Genomic DNA, 27,808 nt, shown 5'->3' on the forward strand with positions numbered 1-27,808 from the left:
CTGCGTCTGCTCTGTGCGAATTCCATTTTGTTTTAAGAGCTTCTGGTTCTGTTTCTGTGCTGGATGTGGTGTTATGCCAGGCGGCGTTGTGGCCAACAATTCAGTCAGTTGCCGACGCTTAAGGCGCAAGGATATCCAAAGCGCTTGCCAGGATTCCCATCGAAATCGAAATCAAAACCAAAACAAACCGCAAGCAGACACGTGTTTGGCGCGAAACGAAATCGGACAACGAGCAAAGAGTTCTATATCGATATAGGATATAGGATAGGGAAATTGTGAGCAGTGACCAGTGATTTGCATAGTGCTCCCGTGCAATCCTCCAGAGAGGCCTTCATCCTGGCCATGTCCCGACGCAAACAGGCCAAGCCGCGCGCCTGTCTCAAACGTAAGTTGGGCAAACCCAATTGGTTGGTCAGTTGCTCCCCAGTGACTTGGTCTGACATCGACTCCATGTCCTGTGTCCCGTGTCCCGTGCCCCGTGTATCCATGTGTATCCTCCAATGTGGGGTGGTGTCTGTTTGTCTGTTTTGTCTGCCTGTGTGTGCATCTGATTGATTTGCTTTGATAACCCTAGGAGACACATGGACAGGGGCGGATACAGGAAGAGTGGGCATGTGTGGGGGGATATGTGGGGGGTGGACACAGCACAGGACACAGCATTACTCTGCCAAACTTTGCTCGCGGGACCACAAAATGTGACAAATGCAAATGGCCTCCGCCTGCGATGAGCCAACGTCCCATTCCATTCCATTCCGTCCCGTCCGGTGCTGCTGCTACTACTCCAGCCCTGCTCCTGCTTGGAGCTCTCTCTATGCCCGACCGACCGACCGTGCTGCAGCTTGCAGGCATTGGCCAATCCCTGGGGACCCACACACCTAACTGTCAGTGATAGAGAGCCAGCGAGTGCAAGAGAGATGGACAGACATGGCAGTGGTGCCCCCAGAGGGGTGGCTGGGGTGTGTGGTGCTGGGGTTGGGGCCCTCAGCTCTGGTAGCTCAGAGACCATGAAAACCCAAACAAACCCCAGAATGAGGTTGAAACATTGAGTGTTCTGGTGAACCAACAAGTAAATGGATGGACATTTGGCGAGTCCAACGACTAGAGGATACGCTTTATTTCGTAACTAAAAAAAATCCATTTATATTTGTGTTTTTCTAGTTCTAATATCTTAAAATTCTTCAGTTCCTTTCATCGTTACAAAATGCATCACCGAATCAAAGCACTCCCACTGCATACCCTTCACTGCAGTGGGGCATAAAAAGTTCTTTGGCCAAAACGCAGCTTGCATTTTTGGGGATTTTTGTGATCTGGTTGTCGGGGGTTCCATTTTGCTGCTCCAGCTCCTGCTCCACTCGTTCCTCTTGCCTACGACAGCCCAGGCCCAAGCCCAGTCGAGGCAACCAAAGTGCCGTTAATTTTTAATACAATTTCAAATTGTGTCAGTGTAAATAACAGCAGAGATGCGGCAGAACAGCAAGAGCCATGTCAGAAAGAGAGAGAGAGGCAGGGAGAGGCCAAAGCAACAACAATGATAACAAATAAAATTGACAATAAATCCAATGCACACATGTGCATGCGGGATGGTGGGAAGGGGTATGGGTAAGGGTATGGTGGGATCTGGTCTGCTCAAAGCCCCCAAAGACAGCTGGAGCACACACAAACACACACACAAATTTACACACAGAGAGCGAGAGCGAGAGCGAGAGATATCCTCATGCTGCTGCTGGCGCATGAGAATTTCCCCAAAGTATAAAAAAGCGAACTTTGGCTTTGCTCTTTTTCTGCTCGCTCTCTCACTCGCTCGCTCGCTCACTCTCTGTTGCGCGGGAAAAAAGCACAAAACACAGAAAACCCATTGCCATGTATTTCTCGAGGGAGGTCGGCAACGGGCTCTCCGGCCAATCCCATGGGATACCAAGCGACGAGGCAACGACGAGGCGAGGCAGGGCCACATCCACAGCAGCAGAAGCAGCAGCAGCAACAACAACCATGCGCCAACTCCCTGGGGGATTTTCATTTGCTGACGGCGTTGCCAGCCAGTTTGCATTTATATACGTACGTACGTGTGTGTGTGTGTGTGTGTGTGTGTACACATATCTATACATACATGTGTATATTTATAGGTAATTTTGCTGAAAGAAACAAAAACAAAGAAAACATTTTTGCAGCAAAGAAATGCTTTGATTTTTACACCTCTGCTAAACAGTGTCCGCAACAAGTAAGCGCACAGACTGGCTGGCATTCTTCTTATATTTATGTGTAAACATTCAGCCAAAGGGTTGAGCACAATTCACCGACACTGTGTATGGGGCTGCAGAATGCTTTAAAATGTTAGCTTCTGGCAGAGGAATTCCCATGGCTGGGCAAAAAGGCTTAGGATTCCAGCTGCCATAAGTTGTCGTTGCCTTCTGGCTCCTTGCGCCATCGTCCACCACCACCCCGTGCCAGACTATCAACCCAATCCCAATCCCAACTCATCGTCAACGTGAGCGCGGGTCCTTTGTGTATTGGCAAAATATTTGCCATTGCAGGGCGAAAGCGCGCCAAAAATAGCAGGCAGCACAGCAAGAACAACATCGCGGGAGGAGCAGCCAGGACCAAGAGCAAGAGTAGCAGGAGCATCAGGAGCAGGAGGAGCAGCAGTCACAGCAGGAATGGAATCCGCTCTGGGCATAGGCCATGTGCAATGGCTTCTGCTCTGCTCTGCTCTTGTCTGCTCTTCTGCTGGTGTACATAATGTGGGATATTGGCTGCGTCTAGCGGTAACTAGTTTGGTAAATAGAATCTACTCAGGGCGATGGCAATGGCAATGAGCGGTACTCGTATGTGGAGCGCAGCGGAGCGGGTTGCTGTATGCCGTATGCCGTATGCTGTGTGGTGTCTAGTGTGTGGTGTGGTGTGGGCTCCTAAGGTATCCTGGGACCTTTGGGTAAGCAGCACCAGCAACAAGGACACAACTCTATGGTGGTGGCATTTTGACAGCTCTGAGGATTCCTTAATAGGGTTCCCAACACACACACACAGTTACACATGAGTACAGGAGTAGTTTGGCTTTGGCTCAAAATATTTTGAAAGGGATGCAAAAGCGGTGTGGGCAGAGGGGTTGGCAGGGGGGTTGGATGAGTTTCTCAGTTATTCTGATCTCTCATCCCCAATTTCAGCTACTAAAATGTACAAATGATAGATCCTTAATCAACACTGGCCCAGTCACATAATGAACTCACCAACACTGAACGATCACTAGGGCCCAGACGTCTTTCCCTCCTTCCTGGCTGGCAGTGGTCGGGTCTGACATTTATTTCTTGTACTCCAACTATTGGTAAAATTTATTGTTTGGCGCTTTTAACAACACCTTCGGGTTTGTTATTTCATTATTTTTTTAATACCACACACACAGACACACAACACACGTACGTACATGGCTATTATAAAAGTTGCAAGCGCGCTTTGTTTCTGGCAACGCCCGACCCCAAACCCACCACCCACACGTTGCTGCCTGCTGGCCCACCTCCCCTGCTGCTCAGCGGTGCCCTCTACACACGCTTAGTAGCCGTTTGGGAGCTGGAAAAGTGGCAAGCGTTGGGGCACAGAAAATGGGCAGGGGGGCGGCAGGGGAGGCAGTGGCAACGGATTGATGGGTCAAAGGGGACGACGCTTATTATTACGTTTACAAATACATACGAGCATGTGTGTGTGCACCTTTTGCGTTCGTGTTGGTTGGGTGGCTGGCTGCATGGGAAGTGCGGGGGTTGCTGGATGGAGTGGATGTTTGAGTAAAACGCTTAAAAACATGCCATTGCCGAAAAACAAGTAAGAAACGCTCACACAGTCGGGCACTTGTGCTCCACAGACACACACACCTATACATAGCAGTTATTCCCGCACACACACACACACACACACACACACAGAGGGAGAGAGAGAGAAGAGACATGGCAACCCAGCGACCGAGTGCGAAATGCACTCTGGGGGGCTTTAAACAAAAATGAAAATCGCTTGCATACATATGGGCGCTTACAAACACACACGAACACTCGCAGGAGTACACACACACACACACACACACTCAGCGGATGTATATCCTTTTTGGCTTGCACAAAAAGAAGCTGACGGCATCGCCGTCACCGTCGTCGTCGTCGTCGTTGTTGTTGCGGTGCTTCGACAATTTTAACGACCATAACTGGTTCTCACTCTGCTCCCCATGCGAGCTGCCCCATGTCCCGCTCCACACACCCCCCACATTTATTTTAAAATACGCGGCACTTCCGCCGCAAACGGCACACAGTTGGCCCCACATACCCGCCGCAGCAATCCTTTGCTCAGCAGCCAGCACCCAATACCAGCAGTAGGAGCAGCCGGAGGAGCAGGGGAATAGGAGCAGCAGCAGCAGCTACCACTTTCAAGTGGCTCCAACACTCGGCTCCTTTATATGGAAATAATAACCAAATGTTCTTGTCTCTCGCATCCGTTACCCTTTTTCTCCCATCCCTTCGTTTGCTCTTCCATTATGGTGACCAGCAGCGGCAGGCCATGCTCCACGCTACATGCTACATGCCACCTTCTCACACCAATACCCTTGCATAATGTTCATTTCCATGGCGATTCCTTGCGGTGTGATTCCGGCTTGTCCTTTTGGCAATATATTTTAAGTCCTTACCTTCCTCGCGGTCACCAATACGAAATGGACACGCGCCATCCTCTACCCCAACCCGACATACTCTCTCTCTCTCCCTTTTCGCACCAACTCCAGCGCCAGACGGTAGCCGAAGCTGCCAGCACAAAATCATTCACACTTGCATCTGATATGGAGTTGAGTGTCTTTGAAGTTGCTTTTCCATTTGCAGATCACTCCTTTATTTTATTTAAAATATAATTTCTACTCCTTGCCAACTGCACTCTCAGAATGTATCAACCCAACATGTGAATGATTTTCGCACCTGTGGCTGGCCCAACCCCAGCCCAGCTGCCGTCTCTCAGCAACCGCAAGTATTCGTCTTTCTCTCGCACTCACATCCGCAGCATTGGCAGTTGGAGAAATGTATGAAAAATTCAATTTAATTGCACAATTACACATGTTACACATTTCCATTTGTCGGAGCAACTTTTGTCACTCTTCCTGTTGTTGTTGTTGCTGCATGCACCCTTGTTGCAATTACTTTTGAGAAAGAGACACAGCTCTGTGTTTTATCTCCTTTTTTTTGGTATGAAACGACACCCGCAAGGCCCTGGGCAGAGAAAGAGAGAGAGAGAGAGGGAGCGAGAGAGGCCATCGATCAGGTGGCGGCTTTGCCCGTTAGCCATGAAAGGAGTTTGAGTTTTGAGCTATTGCCAAGGCCCGAAAGCAGTGGGCAGGGGCAGGGGTGGCCGGCCCCAACAATAAAACACAGAACGTGTAAATAGAATTTTTGGCACGATGGTCGCCCAGGGAGTGCTTCGGCATAATCTGCATGAGTAGAGGTAGCACCCGAAGCCCATATCTATGGGTACGGACTGCTGTCTGCCACGATAGCGGAGCAATTTGTGCGAGTGTTCGAAATGTTATCAATTGATTAGCTTTAATTTATATTTGTACCTATTTATTTTTTGGTTTGGCTTGCAGTTGGCGAAAAGGAGGAGGAGCAGGAGCAAAAGCCCAATGCGGATGACCTGCTGGAGCCGAAGGAGGAGCTGCTCAGTGCCGACGAGGATGGGGATGGGGATGGGGATGGGGATGTGGACTCCGATGAAGAGGAGGATGCTGAGGGAGAGCTGCTTACTGAGGAGAGGCCACTCAAGCCCAATGAATCACAGCCACAAAGCCACTGGACAACAGCTGATGAGGATCCAGGCAGGGCCTCGGCTGTGCCAAAAGAAGAAGCAGAAGAACTACAACACCCACGGGATAAGGAAGGTCCTGCTGTGGCTGCTGCTGCTGGTGCATCCGATGCAGCTGCCAATGCCAACGGGCACTGCAAGTCCTCTGGTAAGTTTGACTTCAATTTGCATATTTTATTGCCTCCAGCCGAAAGATATATCTATATATAAACCAACCCAAAGGCCAACCCGGGCCAACCGAGCAGCAACAGCAACCTACTCCAGCCTGGCCACAAGTCCTTCGTCGTCGTCTTGGCCGTCTTGGGCCATTCCCCCCGGGTCTTTCACATGTCCGGCTAATAACTCTCGACAGTCTCATAAATAGCAAATGTAAGGTTTTTGCTGCTCCTCCTTCTGTTGCTGCTGTTGCTGTTGCTGTTGTTGTTGCTGCTGTTGGTTGACCCAGCTAGGACACATTCGCATCCGCATGGTACGGTCCTGGACACGTGAGAGCAACCTCTCCCGCTCCCAGCTCCTCTCCCAGCCTTCAGCTTTTGTGTCCAACTAGTGACGGTTTAAAAGTGTGGAATGCTGCTGTAAATTGGATAAGGTTAATGCATCACACGGCATACAGGGTGCCAAATGACTCGAACCTTTTGCTGTGGGTGTCTCAATATTTTGGAGAAGACTTTCCTGGCGAATATGCTCTGGGAAACATTTACTGAGCTCCGCTTTAAAGTGCCAAAAACTCATTTTGGGAGCAGAGGAACATGCCCTGTATGTCTGGCATCGTATTCCCATTGGTGCCGCTGCCTGGTCACATCAACTTTGATGTCTCCATGCGGCCCCATACACGCACACTTTCATATCTGAGTTGGGGGGCCATGTGTGTGTGTTGTGTGGGGCCCATGTATTTGGTATTCCTGTGCGTCATTGGATTATGGCACTTGGGTGTAAAGCCATCGATTCCAATGACCAAAGCGCTGCTCGTTACGGCCAGCCTCCGCCATGTGGCCCGACAATAATAAAACAAGCTACATACACAAATGGAACAAGTATATGCATATGTACATACATATATGTACATACTTCCATATGTAACAGCCCATGTGTCTGTCTGTCTGCCTGCCTGTTCATTATTTGTTGCTCTTTTTCTGTGCTGCTCTGGGCATGGCCTCTGCGCTCTGCGCTGCGTTCTGTTCTGGGTCGAAATGGGCTCTGCTGTCGAAATTCCCGCGAGTCCAGGCGACGGCAACGGCAACGTCAACGTCCACGTCTCTAGTCTCCAGCCTCCTTGGCATAGAGAACATCATCATCATCATCATCGCCAGCTAGAACCGTTCGTCCAGCTCCCGTGGCCTTCTCCCCTGCCCACTGGCATGGTCTGGGTGCCTTGGATTATTGTTTGCCGGCTACCTGCGAGGGGCCCAAGCTGCTGCCGCTGGCCGGGCGTCGCTGCTAACCTCACTGCGCACACACTTCGGACCCGCCTAACGGCACTACCGAGGACCGAACTTTATCACCGCCGGGCCGGGCGCTCGCCTGCACCACTCGCACCATCTCTGTCGCTCGCACTCGCATAATATATGACAAGTACACGCCGCTGCACTGCGTCCGTTTACTGTCGTTGTGCTGCTGCCGCTGCTGCTGTTGGGACTGCTGCTGCTGCTGCTGCTGCTGTCTCTCTCTCTCTCTCTCTCTCTCGCTCTCTCTGTGTGTCGTTCTCCTCGGTGCTGGCCTCGTGCTGGCGGACTCTCTGGTGTGTTGTATAATGTTCTAAAGGGAAATCGAGAGGCTGTGATAAGTTTGGGGATCCGAAAATTGTCTTTCTACTTGGCGTTGCTGTTGTTGTTGCCGCTGTTGCTGCCAGAAATGAGAAACCCGGCGAGAATGAATTGGCCCTTTTGTGCGCATCAGCAGCAGCAGTGGCAGCAACATGGCCCTAGTTGGCGGCAGCTCCCCGCACAGTGGGGCAAAGCTGAGGCACTGTGGAGAGAACTGTAAGCAGAAATTTAATGAAATTAAAAGTGCAAAAATATTGGAAAAGCTAACCAAAATTGTATTCTCAATTTTCTACCTGCGGAACCCTTTTTTTACTCACTGTGTGACCACTGTGCCGCTGAGCGCCCGCCAAAATGTCGCATACACGTGTGTGTGTGTGTGTGTGTCCCCACTCCCTTTTACTCCCACTAAATGCTGGCATCTCCCTCACTCGCACGACATTAATATGAGTTCTGCTGCTGCTGCTGCTGCTTATAGATTATATTTGTGTAAAGTTTTATGTTGCAATTTTCGGCAAAGGAAGGCCAGGCCGCTGCACAAGAGGAGAGAGAGGAAGAAGAGCTACGAGAAGAGCGGCTGGGGTAGGGGGAGCCCTGGCGACGACGACGACGACGAAGACATGTCCTTGGGGAGCAACCTTGGTGCGAATAAAAATTATACATTGCCATATAAGCAGCCGAGACGAAGTAGACAACAAAGGGAGGGGGCGGCTGGGTGGTGGCTCCTACTCCCTCAAGGAGTGAAGGTGCTCCCGTCTCTGTCTCACACTCAGCGTGTGTGTGTGCTGTGTGTGTCTCAACTTTTGGTAGCGTGTTTATTGGTATGTTCTTTGGGGAGCATCTTGAGACCGAGAGGAGACCGACATAGAGAGAGAGAGAGAGAGAGAGGGAGAGAGTGAGAGACATCTTGTTGCATAGCGAAGTTGCTCATTTTGCCATTATTATTCCACTGTGTATTGAAAAATGAAACAAAAGTGAGTTATCGTCTGCTGTCGCTTTGACTCTGCCACTGTCCCCCCACAGCCATTGCCACTACTCACACACACACCACACACACACCCAGAGAGTTATATGAGCAGAAGGTGGCCATAAAATGATCAGGTGCAAAGCAAACGAAAGCCACACGAAACACAAAACAACTCAGCTGTAGCTGGCAGTGGGTGTTAAATTTTATGACAAAACTTCGTTTGGATTCTGATACTTGAATGAAGCTCCATGCTGAATGCTGCGGGAGTGCAAATCTGCTGCTCCCCTTACTCCAAGTCCAATAATTTATCGATTACCAAAGGCAGATCGATAAATATGCAAACTGCAAGCCATGCAGCGTGCTGCTGCTGCTGTTCCTTCTGCTGCTGGTGACCATGAGAAATGCCGTCAATTCCCCCTGCATACATAATTCATTTATCACTTCATAATTGCATCAGAGACATATCGAGTCCCACTTTCCCGTAGGTACATCCCTCCGCCCGCTGCCGCCACCGCCGCCGCCACCCCCTCGGCTCCTGTTCGATTACATGCACGTCGACTGTTGCCTTTATTATTTCGCCTCTGTATCCTCCTTTTATTTTCCTTTTTTTTGTTGTTTTTTTTGCAATAATTTTCAAACAGAAACACACAAAAAGCATTTGCGCAACAATTCCCCAAGGAACGGGTGACGACGACGACGACGTTGTCGAGAAAGCCAAGGCAGCAGCGCAGTACGGAGTGTGGGCAAAAAGGGGGGGGAGGTGGAGCCAACGAATCGAATTAAGAGCCACCACACGGTAGGTGGTCCCACCTCGCAGTGGAGCAGAGCAGAGCGCCCGCTTCAGACTGTTCCCAGGGGAGGCGCCTGGCGCAGTCCGAGTTGGACCCAGAGTTCCAGCACTCGCCGCTCCCCGCGCACTTTGCTTTCTTCTCCTTCTTTATTCTTTGTCTGCCAAGGGGGTGGGGGGCGGAGGTGGAGTTGTTGTTGTTGTTGTGAGCAGTGGTGGAGCACACCAAAACTAAAGGGTTTCAACCGCGGCAGCTACTTGCTGGCAGTATGCAAAGATAATGCACCCCCCAACCCCACTCTTGCCATGACTACGCCCCTGACTCTACACCCCAGCTGGACCCGGTCCGCTGTTGTTGTTGTTGTTGTTGTTGTAGGCATCGCTTTGGGAAATCTGGTCGAGTGCAGGAACGGCCTGCATGGCTGCAGCGTCAGTCTCCACAGTGCAGTTTGTTCCCACTGTGCATGTGTGGTATGGGTGGGTGTGGCATGGCCACCCACCCACCCACACACCACACAATAATCAGTATCAAGCTCCCCCCCTGAAACTCGTAAAAATGGCCAAAAGATGGAGCTAGTTTCGCTTTTATGCAAATTTCGTTCGATTTATGGCTGCACACACATGGGGGGGAGGGACAGGGGGCAGCTGCTTCATTAACATCCAGCATGGAATCGCGAAAGATGCGAGAGAGTCATAAAATTAGCCAGGCAGGCAGGCAGGCAGTCGCCTCCTCGTCGCCCCGTCGATGTCTGATGATGATGATGAATGCAGATGCAGCTGCCGCTGCAGATCCAACTAACACCCATCCGCCACCCTCCGCTGTGTGCTGTGTGCCCCATTGAGGGATTGTGTGTCGAAAAATTTGCAAAACTCAAAGCAACAATTCGACGAAAGCCAATTTTGCGTCGTCGTATGACGGCGAGAGCCAGGAGCCAGGAGCCAGCAGCCAGCAGCCAGGACTTTCATGTGTGTGGCAAAGGAAGGAACGAGCGCAGGCATATGACTCCCCATAGAGCGTATGTTGAATAATCATCAAGCATCATCAGAGAGCAAGAGAGAGAGAGAGAGAGAGTGGCAGAGTCGTGTCAAAGTCACTGCCATCTCGCAGCCAACAGGAGGACAGGAGGCATCAATGGGGGGCCGCGAGATGCGTTTTTGGCATGTTAAAAACTTGTCCTGGGTCCAGGGTCCAACCGCTAGATGGAGCTGCCAGCACGTGCAACACACACACGCACACACTCACCCACACTGACACACACACACACACAGAGAGAGACCAGGAGAAATTCGTAAAATTTTGTTTCCGCTGATGAAGTATTCCCCAGCTGCAGGACAAGGATTATTGGACGTGTGGCGGTCCAGGCAGTAGCTATGCTGCAACTCCTGCCCCTGCCCCTGCCCCACCCACCTGCTGCAGCTTCTCTGGCATTCCCTCTGCCTTTATGTGCTGGCATGCAAAGTGGCATAAAAGCAGATCCACACATGCCACATGCCACACACTCATCAACTCAGCGTCGCAGCCCATCAAGGAAATTCTCGCACTGCCACAAGCGCACAGAATGTTGCACCATCCGATGTGGAGGCTGGGCTCCACTGTGGCTTCTTTTTTGGTGCTTGGGTTGAAGAGCAGCCGCGATATTCCATTTTGTCATTAGAAGCAAGCAAAAGCCAAAAGCGCGAAAGTGGCTGAAAGTGGCAAGAGCAGAGCAGTGAAAGCGCAGTGGTCGATGGTCGATGGTTGATGGTCGTTGGCCGATGAGTTGATGAGTTTATGTCAAACGTGTTTTGGGCAGAGATCGCTACGGAATGCGGAGGTGGAATGGTATAGAGAGTGGGGAAACAAAGGGCTCTGTAAGATCTGCAATGTCTCGTTGGCTTCTTGGTTTCTTCTTACCCCCGCAAATTCCAGGCAGACACGCACCCAAGAGGCACGTCCAGCGCTGCGTATGAGCAACTTCTGTGGTCCCAGCCCTCTCCAGGCAACGGGCCACAGCACGTGCTGCCATCAGCTGTTCCTCCGCCACTGGCAGTGAGAGACCAAAACAAGTGGCGCTCTTAGCTGCCGCTGGCGCTCTTCCAGCTGGACATGCGCCGTGCCAGCGGCTGCTCTTCCTTGCTCGTCGCCGCTCTTAAGTGTGTGTGTGAGGGGAGGGTGAAGGCAGTGGCAGTGGCAGAAGGCAGGGGGGAGCGCGCGTTGGGTTTGCTTGGGGGCTTACTTGCTTGGGTATGGAATTATGGCACCCTGGGGCTTAGCATAATCAAAATTCCTTGCACTTGGGGATCGAGTGGGGCAACCTGCCCCTGCCCCTGCCCCTGGCCCAGCTACAGTTGCTGCTGCTGCCAGGGCAAGCATCCACAGGCAGGAACGTGCCCCCAGTCGAGGTCGGGTCTGGGTCCCTGCTGCATTTTCCTTGCAATCTTTGGCTAAGACGAGCTTGTGTGTGTCTTCCATTCCAGCCCGAACCCACAACACGGAGCAGCACGAGGACGAGCCGGAGGAGACGGAGGCGAACGCTGAGCATGCGGTGGCGGAGGCGGAGGCGGACGAGGAGGAGGAGGAGCCAGAAGACATGGACTTGGATGACGACCTGCTGAGTCTCAGTGGCGAGGAGGACTACGATGATGAAGAGCTGCAAAGTCTGGACAGCTTTTACTCAGGTAAGCGGTTTGTCACATGAGTTCCCCATACGCTGGCCCCCCATGCCAAACATCCTGCTGCACAGCATGCGTAGCAGTCCCAGCCCCAGCCCCAGCCCCAGCTCCAGCTCTAGCCATAACCATTGAAATTGCCGTACAGGGTGTTATCCGGGCAGCTGGCCACGACACTCCAGGGTGCTCTCCACCTGTGCCGCGGGTGTCGTTTCCATGTGCTGTGGCTCTGCTGTGGTCCTGGGGCTGTCGGGCAGCCTAACTACGTTTTAAAAACCCCAAACAGCAATCAACACCAAGCCGGAGCGGGGCAGCCGGTAGACACAGAGACAGAGACAGCGTCAGAGAGGAGCAGGCCAAGTCGGAGTCTGCCACCCCTAGCTGGCACTTCCCCCAGCACTTCCCCTAGCTCTTGCCGCATCACTTTCACATATCCTCGTTGCCATTTACGAGCTGTCGAAAAGACTGAGAGCGGAGTCTGCAGAGGAAGAGGCAGGCAACATGAGCTACGGCCACGACATGACCTGCTCTCACTCTCTCCCTCTCCCTCTGCCTCATGCTGCTGCTGCTGCTTCACCCTCCCTCCCTCTCTCTCTCCCCACTCCCTCCTTTTAGCCACATTTCTCTCTAGTGCCATTTCGAATGCTTTTTCTGTGTTATTTGTTTCGTTTTGTGGTGTCGGCAGGCTACTCCTCCGCCTCTGCTGCCATTTTTTCACGACTTCCTTCTTGTGCTCTTTGTTTTATCCAACAACGTCCTTGCCCTGAGCAGCAGCCGCATCCTGCCCTGGGCCTGGGCTGCCCATTTGCCGCCCGCTTCGTTCATTCATTCATTCATTCGCTCATTCATGCCCACTCCACCCACACACTCACACCCACACTCACACTCACTTAACTCCGAGTCTGAATCAGACTGGCAGACTTTTCCTGGTGCCGCTGCCTTGTCTGTGTTTTCCTTTCGTCTGTCCACAGAGAGGGAAATAGTTGGAGCGCAGTGAATGCCAGATGGCTTTGTGTGTAGCTCGGTGCCTCCCCAATTTCTCTCCGTGCAGCACTCAACACTTGCCCCGGCACATCCTTCCTTCTGGCTTCTTTCACGGACTACAAATTGACTTGAGGCACTTGTGGTTGACTTAGACTCCCCTCCCCCAAGGAAATCTTTCTGCGGATATTTGCAACATTTTGTGGGCTGTGGCGTTGTGATTGCAGCGCCTAAATGCATGCCATGAAATGCAATTAGTTGCAGTCCTGCCTGCCCCTGCGCTGCCAACAAAAAATGAATCTCAAGTTGGACAACTGTTTGGGCCCCAAGTAAGTCACTTCCTTTGTTTGTGCGGAGACTTCCGCTGGCAAGGGTCACATCAGGATGGGTCGAGCTGCTTGGGCTTAGCCTGTCCTCTCTGATTTATTAATTGCACGTGTACGTGTGCACGGACAATTTACCATGCTCCGTCCGTCCGTCCGTCCGTCCGTCCGTCCGTCCGTCCGTTGTATGCAAATAGTTTTACAGTTTCCTTTTGATCCAAGCCAAATGGCAATGGCAATGGCAATTAATTACACATTTGTCTTACAAGACAAACACGAAGTTGGTCCGCCCCTCCGCCACTCTACGCCTTTGTCTCGAGACCATAAATAATTGCTCAGCCCCATGCCCCATGCCCCCCCCTGCCAAAAAGGGTTTTGTTTGGCTCTGACTAAAGTTTCGGATCTTTCGGGACTGGGGCTTCCAGTCTTGGGCATTGCTTAAAGTGCCAAAAATTCTCACAGCACTCGAACCGTTGCTTTCCCAAGAAGTCATCATCATCATTGTCATTGTCATTGTCATTGTCAGTATCAACGCAAATTGCTTTACGCACCGCTCTGCCACACGGAGATAGAAATCTGTTTTGGGGAAAACTGGTTCAGTTCGACTCTGCTGAGATGACATCGCCGCCAGTCGGTTAATGAACCAGCACAGCAGCAGAAGCTCGTCGAGCCTCGTGTGGGGCTGCCCAAAGGGCCACTGATCATCACGTAGAGAACTTTGTTTCGACAACGTTTGACATTGCCGCCAGCGCAGAGACCACAGCCACCGGACAGCGACGCGTAATTGGGTCAACTGGCTATCCTAAGCACTAATCTAATGGTTTTTAATTGCAATCAAGAGCCACGCGATATCCACACACCACACAACTAAACTTCCTTTTAAACGCATTAGAAAGTTTTTCGATAGCTTTGGGAAGCAACTTCTAATAGCAATCGATGCGGCTGTTGAGCTGTTGCCACATTCATTGACAGCTGAAGATCTGCCCAACCAATGCACCCCCGCATGCCGCAGGGTATCAAAGATTTTTACCAACTTTAAACCCAACTTGGTGCTGGCTCCATGGCTGTCTCTGTGGCAGTCTGCTTGGCTCCCGGACACAAAAAGTAATCGCAATCTCAGGTGTGTGGCCCCCACCTTGACACCAAAGCACAACAAGCGGAAAATGCACTGGAAAAAAGTTGGTCCTTGGCTGGACTGCACTTCTACTCCTTCGTTGGCGTTCTGTCAGCTGCAGTGGCCACTCCGTACACGCCCCATCCCATAGGCACATTGGCCGATGCTCCTGGCAATTTTTCTCAACTTTCGCCACTCTCATCGGTGGCTCCATCCTCATTGTTTGTGGTCCCAAGAGGGACGCTGGGCACAGGGCTCGGAGCTCCTTCTTCTCCCTGTCTCTGTGCAGCTTTCTGCTCCACGGCTCAAAAGTTATGACACGCCCAAGTTGCTGCTGCTGCTGCTGCTGTTGCCACCTTGGCTGGCAATGATTTATGTGCGTTCGCTCGCTCGCCTTACGCCAAGTTTTCGGACCCAACCAGCCGCCCCCTCAGCTCCTCCCGCGAGGTGTCGAGCGCACCGATTCCCGGCTCAGAGGGGTGATGCCTGCACAGAAAACTTTCCGCGAAAGACGTTTTCATTTCCGTTTTACGATGCAAAAATAAAAGCAACGCAACGCAATGTGTGTGTGTGTGTGTGTGTGTGTGTCCCATTCCCATTTTTGTTCCTTGGTGTCTCCCATGTGCATAGTTCTGGGCTCTGCTCCTCGTTCTGATGCGACTCCAAGGCGCAATTCCGCGCGCCAAACTCCCAGGGGAACCCTTACAGCTCGAGCTCTCAGCCAAACATTGTGAATATTTCCCTGCACGCATTTCGCTTCCACTTTTGAAGATAAATTTGGTGTAATTTAAATGAAATACGCGCTGAAATGTTTCACACACGCGGACAATGTTCCTTGGGGTTCGTTATGTGATCTTAAAGGATTTAATTTAGACAAATTGTTATGGGCCACAGGTACAGATACATTTGCCAGTAAATCTTGCACTGGCTTGGGGCTTGAAATTGGATTTTTACAGAGGGTTTTAGTCGGGCTAATGATGTATCTTTATTGATGCTTGAATTTGCTTCTATTTTGTGGCATTTTAGTTGCAGTTTCCATATCTAAATTTGGGCGATTTCCTTAGCTTTTGCCATGTTTCATTCCTCCGCCAGCTGCTTTGCTCCTTTGAGATATTTTCATTCATTATTCATTGATTATGACATACAGCTGGCCCCGTGTCTTATTAGTTAAATGCCAACAGCAGCGCGGAAACTACTTTAGCTATAAAATAATTTTATGTTTATTATCGTCATCATCAACGGGCGAGACAAAAACCCAGGCAGCAGCAGCAGCAGCAGCAGCAGCAGCAGCAGAGAGGCAAACATAATGTCATAAACCCAATTCCGAGTGGAGTGAACCCCTTGCCCCATACAGCACACGGATGACCCGTTATCGGAGCACTTGAATCGCCGCTGAAGTTCTAGTTTCCGTCTTCCGCAACCGGAATGGGAATCGCATTCAGCGGCTCCAGCACAAAAGCTCTCGGATGTGGCAATCGGACATGTTAATCTGGTTGCAGGGTTTCTTGCTGCCTCCGTCTGTGCCCCTGCAATGCATTTCAATTTGCTGATGGTCCGAGCCCCTCCCGTTTGTGGCACGCGTACGCTGGCTGCTCAAGTACCGTTTAGCCGCGGCAGCTGTCCGACTGGGGGCATTGTTCTGGCTCCCAGGCTAGGCCACAAAACTTTGCAGCACGTGCCGCAGTGGCCCCAAAATCCCCACAAATAAAACCCACTCCTAGCCTCTGCGGTTGAGTGGCTTGCCAGAGTCGACAGCGGGACGGGAACAGGTGCGAAAGTCAATTATGGTCGGTCAGGCAGAGCGTCAATCAGGGCACAGGCACAGGCACTGGCACTGGCACACAGAAATCGATTTGAAAACCTTTTCAAATGCCTGTTTAGAGGGTCAGGGGCGTGGAGTCAGCCACCGCAGGACGCACCCGACACGTCGCCAGGCCCATCATTAGCCCTGACAGTCGATCAAGATCCCAAAAGAGAGTCAGAGTCAGAGTCAGACTGCCGATCGGGCCTCTACCTGTTGGCCTGTGTCTGTGTCTGCGTTGATTGATTTGTGTCAGCGCCTCGATCGCGATTGAGACAAATCCCTGGCACTCCATTGACTTCTCTTCATTTTTCATTGAGAGAAAACACACACAGAGATCGTCGCAGAGTGCTCTGTCTGTGATGCAATTCGAAAAGGATCATCATTATGAGCCATTGAATGGGGGCATGACTTGACAACACATGCATCACGGGACGAAATCAGATTATTGGGATAATTATTTGTTTGGTAAATATGTCTAAGAGTTGTCCCTAATCTCTGCGGAGTGGTGCGCCGTTGGGTTCCGAGTGCTCGTTAAGCTGAAAATTGTGGCAGGGCCCACCGGGTGGGAGTCCGTAGACTTCTCCGTTTAGAGACTGAAGAGAGAGAGAGTTTGGGAAGAGTTAGCTGTGATTCCATTATAGTTTAAAGTGCACAAAATATTCAATAAAGTTTGCAAAGGTTTCCCCTCATTTATACAATAATCATGCAGGGTTCAGCCTCCGCCTAAGTCAAACCACAAATCCTGTCAAGGCTTCAATTAGAAAAATTACAAACATATATTTATTTGTGGCAAGAGTTAACCTTTTTTTCCTCGGCAACTGGTTCGGGTTAGGGCCACTAATTAAATGAGTTCTCAACCGTCTGATTAATTGTGCAGTTTGCACGGGTGATGGAAATCTGTGGAGACACATGGAACTCGGACGCGGCTTATGGCCTGCGGCACTGAGGGTTTGGGGTCTGGGCTCTGGGCTCTAAGGCCGGACAGCTGTCAGGACATCAAAGTGACAATTTGAGTGACTTTGGCCCTGGAAGTGGCTCATTTAAAATGCGCTGAAACAAAAGGACACTTTGGCTGGCAGGACAATGACAGGTTGGCCCCTCGTTCCCGGTCCACCTTCCACATTAGCAGCTCCCATGTAGTGCATATATTTTTATAATTTATCTATTATGCATGAGGGCGCCAGCGCTGCCGGAAACCCTTTGGCTGTCAGCACACATCAAGCAGGAGTGACACATGAGGCGAGCTGCTGTGGTCCTTTGCTGCCGCACAATCTGTTGACCAACTGCAAATCTCAGTGAAAAGTTTTGGCTGACTTTGCATTAGCCGCGCATTAAAAATGCACGGAACCAAACGGAGAAGGATCAAGGACCAGCGGACCCGGGCTGGGCGACACAATTTACCTGGGCGGACACCCTTTCCGAGCCACCACACAAAAACCTGGCAGCCCCAGCCACCCCGTACACCCTCCATCCGCTCAGCATTTTGCGGCACTTGTCGTGGCCTGTCGGAAAACTGTCACTCAATTGTAATTAACACCGGCAAGGGGGGGGTTGGCAGGGGCAGAGAGACCTTTTACCGTTTTTCAGCCGAAAGTTGATTTTTCAACAGGATTCAACGTGTCCTGCCCCTCCCCACACTCCGCCACGCAGAAAAAACAACAAATGGGGAGGGGGAGAACAAGGCTGTAGCAGCGAGAAGGACATCTAAGGACAATTAACATTTCAAATTTGAAATCTGTTTTCTGTTTTCGGAAGTCTCTTTTGCTGTTACTTCTTGTTGCAATTACGAAAATTGTTTATCGGGCGGCGAAACTTTTCTCGCGCATTAATTATGCAGCAGCCGAAGATGAACTTTAATTGCAAAATTATCTTTGGGATTGTTGTTGGATAATAATAATAAATTCATGATATTTGTGGGTTCTTTTTTTGAGTTGGGACTTCCATTTCGATGTGGGGCAGAGTACGCCCAGACAGAGGTCAAAGGTTAAGCTGTCTTTCGCCTAATTGAATGTATTTGTAATTGAACTTTCACGTTTGACACGGAATTTTCCGTGTTATGGATGGGAAAGTGGGGCTCATGGGTTGCCTTCACCTGTTTCTACACTGGAAATCCATTAAAATCTTTATTTAAAGAATTTTAAATGCATTTAAAGTGTGAAAACTAAAACAAAATATTCTTAACTTTAATTAAATGTTTATTTAACTTGCAACCAAAACCTAAACTAGTCCCCAAACCAACTCCAAGCCATACAATCCCCTCCCTTGTCAGTTTCCACCTCAAACCAAAGACTGAAACAACAAACTTTGAGGCACAAGCAACAAAAACCACAGCCTAAAACAATTAACAAATAACCGAGCACAACACGAATTGACAGCTTCGTCGATAGCCATCTATCTCGCTCGCTCTCTCTCTCTCTCTCTGTCTTGCTTTCTATGTACTTTCGTGCGAGGCATGCGCATTGGTTGGCCAAAGCGCGGACCAATGGGCGAGCAGCACCACAAGCGGAGCTAAAAAACCGAAATGAAACTACATACAACAGGCGGAGGGGGGCCAGGGAAAAGCTGACTGGTGGCTAAACTAGTGAAAAGTGATTTTTTAATTGCCTTGATAGTTTTGCGGGGAATGCCTGCCGGTGGAGAGGGTTTTTGGACAATACTCTCTGCCGTTGACAGTTCGAAACACCATCCAAAACCTCATACTTTTTTTTTGGACTGGCACTTTGTTTCGGGCTGCCTTCCCCGCTCCTGCCCCGAATATCACAGGCTGCCGTTGCATGCATAATTAATTTGGCTTTTAGTGATGCGTTGGCTGCAGCTCTCTTCCTGGGCCAGGACTGTTGTCCTCTGTTGTGCTCTCCTGTCCCGTCCTTTCCTCTGCTGTCAGAATCTGCGTGTGTACGGATTTATTTTTGCAACATTTCCGTTTGCCACATTGACGGGGCCGCGCTAATGGCTTAAACGTGTTTTTCACCATTTTGCTTTCTTTTTATTTTGTTGCTGCTGATTTCCTTCGTGACATTTGGCGTCATTCAAAACTTTTTTTGCCCAAACGTTTCTTGTACTCTTGTTTCGATTGTGGTCATGTTTTTTGGCACGATTTGGCAACAGAATAATGTCAATTGACATTTACACGAAAATAGGTTGAAAGAGTCAAGCTGTGCCCCGAACTTATTGCCTCAAATTGAACCCCAAACATATGGAGGATGTGTGGAAGCGATGGCGTTGCCCTTTCTATTGAGAATTTTATATTTTAGCGGGATTTTAGAGCGCATTTTAAATGATTTTGAAAGCTCTTCACAGCGATAGAACTTATTCTTGAGAAGTAGACAAAATGTGAAGCTAATTTACTATGACAATAAATTTACTTTTAATTGTTAACAACAATTGTGGACCTCGTCAGCTGTTCCAAGCGCACATTTATATTACTTTTAGTAACCAAAAAGGTTTTCTTGAGCGTAATCCTTTGGTAGATTTTAGAACCTTTTCTGTCTGCTTTAATTATATTTATTCGTGATTGGCAATTCGGAGATCAATTCCTGCATTTTTTGCTATGAAAATATCACTTTTTTTCTATTAACTTTAACCTTTCCTGTCAGTGTCCCATCCTGCAAGAGTTGTATCCTCAAATTGAATAAATACAACAAAGAAAAACGCTTAAAAATAAAACTAAACTGGATAAACTGGACAAGTGTCGCCTCATCAGCTGACATTTTAGTTAAATTACCTTTTTTTGTGCAAATAAATTATTTATAAAAAGGTATCAACGGTTCCTCAACCCCCACCCCAGCTCTGCTTTCCCGCTTTCAGTCCCGTCCCATTAGGAGCCCCCAAAACTCGAGCCACAGCACCATGCTCCGCCTTTTGCCAGTCCCTCCCTCCACGTGCTTGCTGCTCGAGTACATAACGGCACCAACACCAATGCCCGCTCTCGCTCTCGCTCTGTGTCGCACGCTTCGTCTCGCTCTGTTCGCAGTGTGTGGTGCTTATGTAAAGCGCTCTTCAGCTTGCTCTCTCTCACACTCTCGCTGCCGTTGCACTCCTCGCCTCTGGCACTGCGTGTGTGTTCGCTGTGTCTGTGCGCTTGTGTGTGGGGGTGGGGTGGGGGCGCCATTTAAATTGCTTTCTCTGTTGCTTCTCATTTGTCGTGACGACAGCGACGCCGACCGACGCCTTGTTTTGCCTCGAACGAGTGTGTGAGAATCCCAAAAGGCACACACACACACACAGAGACGCACGAGAACCAGTTCGCCTAGTTATCGCATTTTATAGGCGTTTTGGTCGTCGACGACAACGACGCCCGCCCGCTGCTCTCGCTTCGGCCTTTTGGTCGCTCGCTCGGTGGCCCAGAGACCAGACCAAACCAAACCAGACCTGGGGCCCCGGCTCTGTCGCGGCTCTGATTTTAGTACAATTTTGGTGCTCGCGGCAATTGGACGTCCTTCGTGGTGCGTCGGCGCGACAAAAATACAAAAAATAAAACCACAAAAGCAACAACAAGCGAGTTCCCCCCAAGCAACAAAAAGTGCGATGCGATCCTTTGGTGCCAGCGGAAAAGTCATTAGCATTTAATGCCTACGAGTGGACCCAATAGTGCCCTCCTGTGAATTGTTAGTGACAAATTGTTAGTGAAATTTAGTTGAAAATTGATTTGGAACATTTAACGAGACTATGCCATGATATGATGGCCCTAAAAATGCTTTATCGCGGCCCCAGTTCGCGCTTGGAGAATCTAATTGAGAAGATTCAGGCCACCAAGGAGATCACAAATAACGGTAAATTTAGAGAGCTTTTTGAATGTGAAGAGGGAGAGATGAAGAGGGGGAGCTAAAGGTTATGTGTAGGGGAATTCCATTGTTAGGCTGTTCCTGTGCTCTTTTCAGGATTAAATATTGCAGAAAATGATGAGATTATTGTAATGGATTTAGTTCCACAGGTTCTAGCTAATGTTCGCATAAGAAGGGTTCAAACCTCCAGGGAACATGCAAAAACTTAAATTATGTGAGCCAAAAAGTAACCAAAAAATATATTTAATTATTCGAAGCTACTTGTCATATGCCGACGGCGTTTTGCCACTTTGATTGCATTCAAAAATAATGATAATTGGATTATTAGGAATCAAAACAATGCCTCACAAATCATAGACAAATCTTCCCACAGCAGCTTTTCCCATCTTTGGACCAATCTGCGCTCAACCTCTTTGACATTTCACTTTCTTTGAACTCGGACAAAACACAAACAGCACTTCAATCAAAAGAAATGAAATGAATCAAGTGAATGGGTTCAAAATCTCTTACAGCTTTCTTTAACCCCAAAAGGAGAAGATGTGAAGAAATGAATGCCATGCAGCAGTTTGATGTTTCCTAATTAAAGTTTAGATCCGAGTTGGTTCAGAGTTCAAGCGATGCGAGGGAAAACAAATGCAGTCCCTGACCGACCCATAGATACATTCTACATGTGTATGAATAGTTCCCGGCCAGAGATCACTTGCAATTGGGTTCAATTAACAGTTTTCGAAGACGACAGGCAGCACTTGGCGCGTGGTGGCGCGTAGATGATGCGACCGGGAGACCGGGAGACCCTCATGGGGCAGGCAGTGAATTAAGTGGATGGTGTAGCCTGTAATTAAAACAACGACAAGAACAAAGCGCAATTAGTTTGCATGAGACTCACTTACAGAGAGGCAGAGGGGAGAGACTGGGCGAGATGATCCCCCAGTTGTGGGGTGGGACTGACCGACACCGACACCGACACCGACACCAACCGATGAGCTGCTAATTGAATTAATTCCGTGTCCAGCATTTGATAGCCGACGTTGATTTCCTGTCCGCCGCTGTGTGCCGATCCCACAGTGCCGCTAATCAGGATGCAGTCGCCCACACACTTGCGGAGAGAAACAACTTCTAATTGAGATCTCTCGCTCTTTTGTTTCCCTTTCCAGACATGTACAGTACCCACACCTCGTCCAGCTACTCGCCGAGCATATCCGACGGCACGATGACACCCAATGCCCATCATCTGGCGGCTGCCTCAGGGAATGCTTTACAGGAGGATCTCCACCACACGGCTGATGGCAAGTCCAACGGTGTGCCCGGCGCGGAGGAGCCTGCCAAGCCTGCGAAGCGACAGCCGCACTTCCACCATCACCATCATCACTACCATCACCAGCAGGCCCTGAAGATTGCCAACAAGCTGCGCAAAATCAATAAGGAGGCCAAGCTGGCAGCCGCCGGAGGAGCAGGCGCTGGAGCTGGTGCCGGGGCCGGAGCTGGCGCTGGTGCAGCCGCAAAGTTTGATAAGTTGACAGGCGAAGGCATTAAGAGTCGCGGCGACGGCTCCTATCAGTGCCAGTTCTGTGATAAGACATTTCCCCGTCTCGGCTACTTGAAGCATCACGTGCAGGTGAGTGTCTCTCGCCCACGAAAAAGGGTTCCTTCTAGCCTTCCACCCTTCCTGCCTGCCTTGGGTGGCTGCCTTGGGGATGTTGCTTAATTACAGTCTTGCCATGGCCATAAGGCGCTTAGCACTTGGCGCTTGTTCGCCTTGCGGTTGCCTGATTGACACTTAGGTGACAGTCGACTCCCCGACAAGCTTGAACTTTGTTGCAGCATTTTGGGATTTGCTAATTGAAATTGAATTTCAATTGAAAGTGGAGCAAGCCCATTAAAGGTTGCGACTCAGCCTCTAAGGGTTGGTTACAAATACACTTAAAGCTTTCGGGTTTAACCTTCAGTTAGAACCGCTCCGTGCCATCCATCTAACATTCCTTTGGGCTAATCTTTTAGCTTAACATCTTAGACCGATGCTTGCGGTGTGGCTTTGTGGCTCACCCACACGCCGCCCTGACTCACCTCACTCCTCGAGTGGCTCTTCGCGGACACCGCCCATGACATCAGCAACTTGTTAACCCAATTGCAACTGCTGTTTAGGCTGATCTTTATCGTCGTCTTCGGGGCAGGGTCTAACATGTAGCGCTGCTCGCTTTGATCCTAGCGCCTGGACATGGGTTCGGGGGCAGATATTAAGAATTCGGTCTTCGGGCCATTCTCGCACGTTCTCTGGCGAAGGGAGGTGCATGGGGTTGATGATGCGAGCGACAGTTTAAAAAACCATAACCAACACGAGAATAAGGCTGCCGCTCGCTCTCTTTGGATGCCACTAACTCGGCTAAACTGTATCTGTATCTGTATCTGTATCTGTATCTGTGTTTGTGTTTGTATCTGTATCTGTATTGTGCAATCCCAAACTCGGGGGGCTGCATACAAATGGGCTCATTTTTTGCTTTTGCTGCCAGTTCAAAGCGCTCCACCGCCAAGCGCTGCTTTGGCAGCCGCCAAAGAACCCCAAAAGTAAACCGGTTGCGGGTGTAAGACCCCCTCCTCCTCCCCCTGCACCACCCCGCACAACGTGGCGTCGCGCATTTAGATGAATTTTTGTCCACAAGCCACAAGTCGCAAAGTGAAACAAACACCTACGCCAGTCGCGCTCTCTCTCCCTCCCCCTCTCAGAAGCAGAAACAGAACCGAGTCCGAGTCCAAGTCCGAGTTCGAGTCAGTCTGTATGCAGATTCATATGCGGATTGACGCATCTATAAATTCAAGCGAGGAGACAACTTTGGTAGACAGCCGGGGACAGTTGACGACAGGCAGGGATTGTCTTCTAAGAATTTCAAATCAGCTCTAGCGTCTGGGCCAGTGTCTGGGATAGCCAAGATTGCACTTGTTCCTAGTTGGCACACAACTAATCGGGTTTCCCAACCGAATCTTTTCGCAGAGCCATGCCGAGCACTTGCCCTTCAAGTGCGAGTACTGCGCCAAGCTGTTCAAGCACAAGCGCTCCCGGGATCGCCACAAGAAGCTGCACACCAACGAGCGGAACTACAAGTGTCCACACTGCGAGGCAGCCTTCTCCAGGAGGTAAGTTGCAGGCCCAACTAACCATAGCCCTAACTTTATCCCAACAATATTTCCTTTTCCCCGCTGATTAGCGATCATCTGAAGATCCACATGAAGACGCACGACATACAGAAACCGTTCCAGTGCAGCATGTGCAACCGGGGCTACAACACGGCTGCCGCACTCACCTCGCACATGCAGAAGCACAAGAAGAATGCCGCCATACTGGCAGCCGGCGGCAATCCCAATGCCCTCAACTATAGTCCCAGGTCCACGGGCTCCGCCTCGGCGTCCGTGTCCAGCAATGGGAGTCTGCACAAGCGGCGCTATGCGCTGGCTCTGGCCACCGACAGCAGTCCCAGTCGGTTGGACTTTCCCAAGAGATCGCGCAGCAGTCATGTGCCCACGCCCACGCCGCTGCTGCGCTGCAGCTACTGCCCCAAGGTGACGGAGTTCAGCAGCCTCGAGCAGCTGAATGCACATCTCCAGAGTGTCCACGAGCAGCAGCAGCAGTCCCAGCAGGAGCGACAGCCATCGGGCAAGAGCAATGCCGTGCAGGAGGCGGACACCTTCCAGCTGAGCTGCGAATATTGCACCATGAAGTTCGGCAACATTGCCGGCCTCTTCCAGCACATGCGCGCCACCCACTTGGATCGTCTGAGCAGCCCCAACTCCTACTACGAGCACTTCAATCGCCTGGCCACCGCGGGCACCTTCAGTCCGCGACTGGCGCTGGATTTGCCCAAGATTAAGCCGGATCTGGGCAGCCCGGAGCGAGAGAACCGAGCCTCGGAGGAGGACCTGCCCACGGATCTGAGCAGCAACAAGCGAAGACCACCGACGCCAGCCAACAATCCTCCTCCTCCACCGCAGGCAGCGGCCCCTCCCGGCATCTTCTTCTGCAATCAGTGCAACGCGGGACTGCCCGACTTTGAGAGTTTCCGCAATCATCTGAAGAGTCACATTGCCGAGGGCATGCAGCTGGTCTGTCCCCACTGCGGGCTGAGTCTGCCGGAGCAGTCGGACTTCGAGCGGCACGTCGTGGGGCACTTCCTCATCGCCAGCTCCGAGTTCAACTGCGGCTCCAGCTGTGGCAAGAGCTTCGGCAAGGCGGAGGAGCTGCAGCAGCATCTCAGCGCCGAGCATGTCCTCACGCTGCTGAAGTGCGCCCTCTGCTCGGAGGTGTGCGACACGCGCATGGCCATGCAGCTCCATCTGGCCTGCGCCCACAGCCAGGAGACGAAGCTGCTGCGCTGCAGCGCCTGCATGGAGGTCTTCCGCTCCGACGGGGACTTCCATGTGCACGTCAAGACGCGCCACCAGCTGGTCGGCGGCAACCATCATCAGCAGCAGCAGCAGCAGCAGCACCCACACCAGCATCATCCCGCATCCAATCCGCTGCAGTGCATGTTCTGCCGTGCCGTTTGCTCCTCCGAGCTGGAGATGCACTTCCATCTGGCGGCGCATGCGCGACAGTTCCGCTGCCCCTCCTGCCCGGAGACCTTCCACGTGGAGTTTCTGCTGGACAGGCACATGCAGAGCCAGCATGGCGGCGCCAAGGACAAGGAGCAGGCCCAGGCCCAGTCTCAGTCCCAGTCCCAGTCCCAGCCCCAGAGCTCGCCCAACATGGGCAGCCTCTATGTGAACGCGCTGCTGCCACCGCTCGCAGCAGCTGCCGCAGCCGCAGCGGCCACCAACAACAACAGCAGCATCATCGACTACAACGTGGCCTTCAAGGGGTTGTTCGGCGGGGGAGGATCTGCCAGCGGAGCCAGTGCACCCACTGGGTCCAAGTTCTACAGCCCGCTGCAGGTGGACACGAAGGCGCAAAGCTCGCCACATCCCGCGCTGATGTACGGCCTCAGCCAGCGCTATCTGATGGAGATGTACGCCGCCAAGTCCACGTCGCCGGTGAACAGCAGCGCCCACGAATCAGCAGGAGGAGGAGGAGGAGGACCAGGAGCTGCTGCCGCTCCACCAGCACCACAAGCGCCTCCGCCGCAAGCCACTCCAGCTGCCACCTTCAGCTGCGGCATGTGCGAGCGGCAGGATCTGCGCAGCGAGGCGGAACTCCACTCGCACCGGAAGCTGGCCCACAACCTCAAGACGGGCGTCAGCCTGCGCTGCGCCTACTGCGCGGGCAACTTCAAGTCGCGGGCGGAGCTGGAGCAGCACATGAAGAGCTGCCACAACTCGACGGGCAAACACAAGTGCCTCATCTGCGACGAGATCTTCCCCTCGCCGGCCATCCTCGCGGAGCACAAGCTGCAGCACTCGAAGGTGGGGCAGTCGGGCAAGTGCGCCCACTGCAGCCATCCGCTGGAGGATGTCGCCGCCTTCCGGGCCCACCTCAGCGAACATGGCAGCGACGGGGCCTCCCTGCCGCTGGCCTGCATCTGCTGTCGCCAGACCCTGCACTCGGAGTTCGAGCTGAGTCTCCATGCCAAGTTCCACACGAAGTCCGCGTCCAGCGGCGGCAGCCTGCAGGAGCCAGCCTGCGCCCTCTGCCTGGAGCCACTGCCCGGGCCAGTGGAGGGGCCCACCACTCCAGCGAAGCTCTGCGAGAAGTGCTGCCGCAAGCACAACCTCAACGGCAAGCGGAGCAAGGGCAGCGAGGCGCCCGTGCTCCAGGCCCCGCCACCGGCGGCGCCCTACCTGGAGAACCGCTGCAACCTGTGCAAGATGATCCTGCCACACGCCCAGAAGCTGCAGGAGCACCTCGTGGAGCACACCTTTGCGGGCACCGAGCAGCGCGGCTACAACTGCTACATCTGCTCGGCTGTGTTCACGGCACCCGGCGGCCTCCTCGGCCACATGGCGGAGCACGGCGCCCACTCGCGGCCCTACGACTGCAGCATTTGCCCCGAGAAGTTCTTCTTCCGCGCCGAGCTGGAGCACCACCAGCGGGCACACGAGCTGCGTCCAGCGGTGCATCGTCCAGCGATGGCCAAGCCAGAGCCTCCGCTGCGACGCAGCGCCTCGCCCAGTCCGAGTCCCGTGCGAAGTCCCACGACCGTCAAGCAGGAGCTCTACGACTCGGATACGGCGCACTCGGGTGCCGATGAGCCAGAGCCCGCTGCGGAGGAGGAGGAGTACATAGAGGTGGAGCAGGTGCCACACGAGACGCGGCCCAGGGATGTCATGTCCCAGCTGGAAAGGGCCACAAACAGCGCCTGAGGAAGGACCTTCCTTTGCTCAAGTATTGCCAGAGTATTTCCCACATTTAAATCTTAGATCTTGCCACACACACACACACAGAGAGTAAATGGAACACAGTTTAGTATTAATCGCATAAACAATAAATACCACACGATATATACTTAATCCATAGAATCTAATGTCCGACACAGACTCTTAAATATTATAAGTTAACGTACATAAAATATTATTATTATAATTAAATTTCATAAAATATATTACACAATTAATCGTAGAAATTCTTGACAACAAAACCTTTCTTTGTGTGTGATAGTTTTATCAAAGATTTCCCAAGCATTCCGTTTGTTTTCCTATTTATGGAAGCCTTCAAGCAATTTCATTTTATATTTTTTTGTATGTTATTAGAGGAGCGGTGGCCTTGCCTACGTATTTCAGTATTTATATGCAACGAATTATTCAATAAATGTAACTAAAATGTATCTTAAATATAAACACGTGAACGGATTAAATACTTTAACTTACATAGGCACCAAACAACATTTTTAATGTGTAGCATAA

General features: G+C 51.3%; 1 protein-coding gene across 2 annotated transcripts; it reads left to right on the forward strand.

The window, feature by feature from the left end:
• The first annotated feature begins 135 nt into the window (after positions 1-135).
• Positions 136-27,461, forward strand: LOC117891602 (zinc finger protein 423 homolog). Of its 2 annotated transcripts, XM_034797135.1 has the most exons (8): positions 136-385; positions 5,600-5,966; positions 11,036-11,051; positions 11,878-11,986; positions 22,138-22,598; positions 23,970-24,112; positions 24,184-25,663; positions 25,706-27,461. In XM_034797135.1, the coding sequence occupies exons 1-8, from the start codon at positions 343-345 to the stop codon at positions 27,266-27,268; spliced, it is 4,182 nt and encodes a 1,393-aa protein (XP_034653026.1). In that variant the 5' UTR covers positions 136-342; the 3' UTR covers positions 27,269-27,461. The 2 variants fall into 2 exon arrangements, with proteins under 2 accessions (XP_034653026.1, XP_034653027.1); XM_034797136.1 differs by lacking the exons at positions 136-385; positions 5,600-5,966; positions 11,036-11,051; positions 11,878-11,986 and adding an exon at positions 20,634-20,971.
• The last annotated feature ends 347 nt before the right edge of the window (positions 27,462-27,808 follow it).

The sequence above is a fragment of the Drosophila subobscura genome, chromosome E (genome assembly GCF_008121235.1).
Source record: "Drosophila subobscura isolate 14011-0131.10 chromosome E, UCBerk_Dsub_1.0, whole genome shotgun sequence".
NCBI classification, from domain to species: Eukaryota; Metazoa; Arthropoda; class Insecta; order Diptera; family Drosophilidae; genus Drosophila; species Drosophila subobscura.

Bases quoted from the DNA above. Each gene is read 5' to 3' on its own strand.
- LOC117891602 (XM_034797135.1), top strand. From the start codon at position 343: ATGTCCCGACGCAAACAGGCCAAGCCGCGCGCCTGTCTCAAAC. The intron at 22,599-23,969 runs GTGAGTGTCTCT...ATCTTTTCGCAG, and splicing joins ACTTGAAGCATCACGTGCAG to AGCCATGCCGAGCACTTGCC. The intron at 24,113-24,183 runs GTAAGTTGCAGG...CCCGCTGATTAG, and splicing joins GAGGCAGCCTTCTCCAGGAG to CGATCATCTGAAGATCCACA.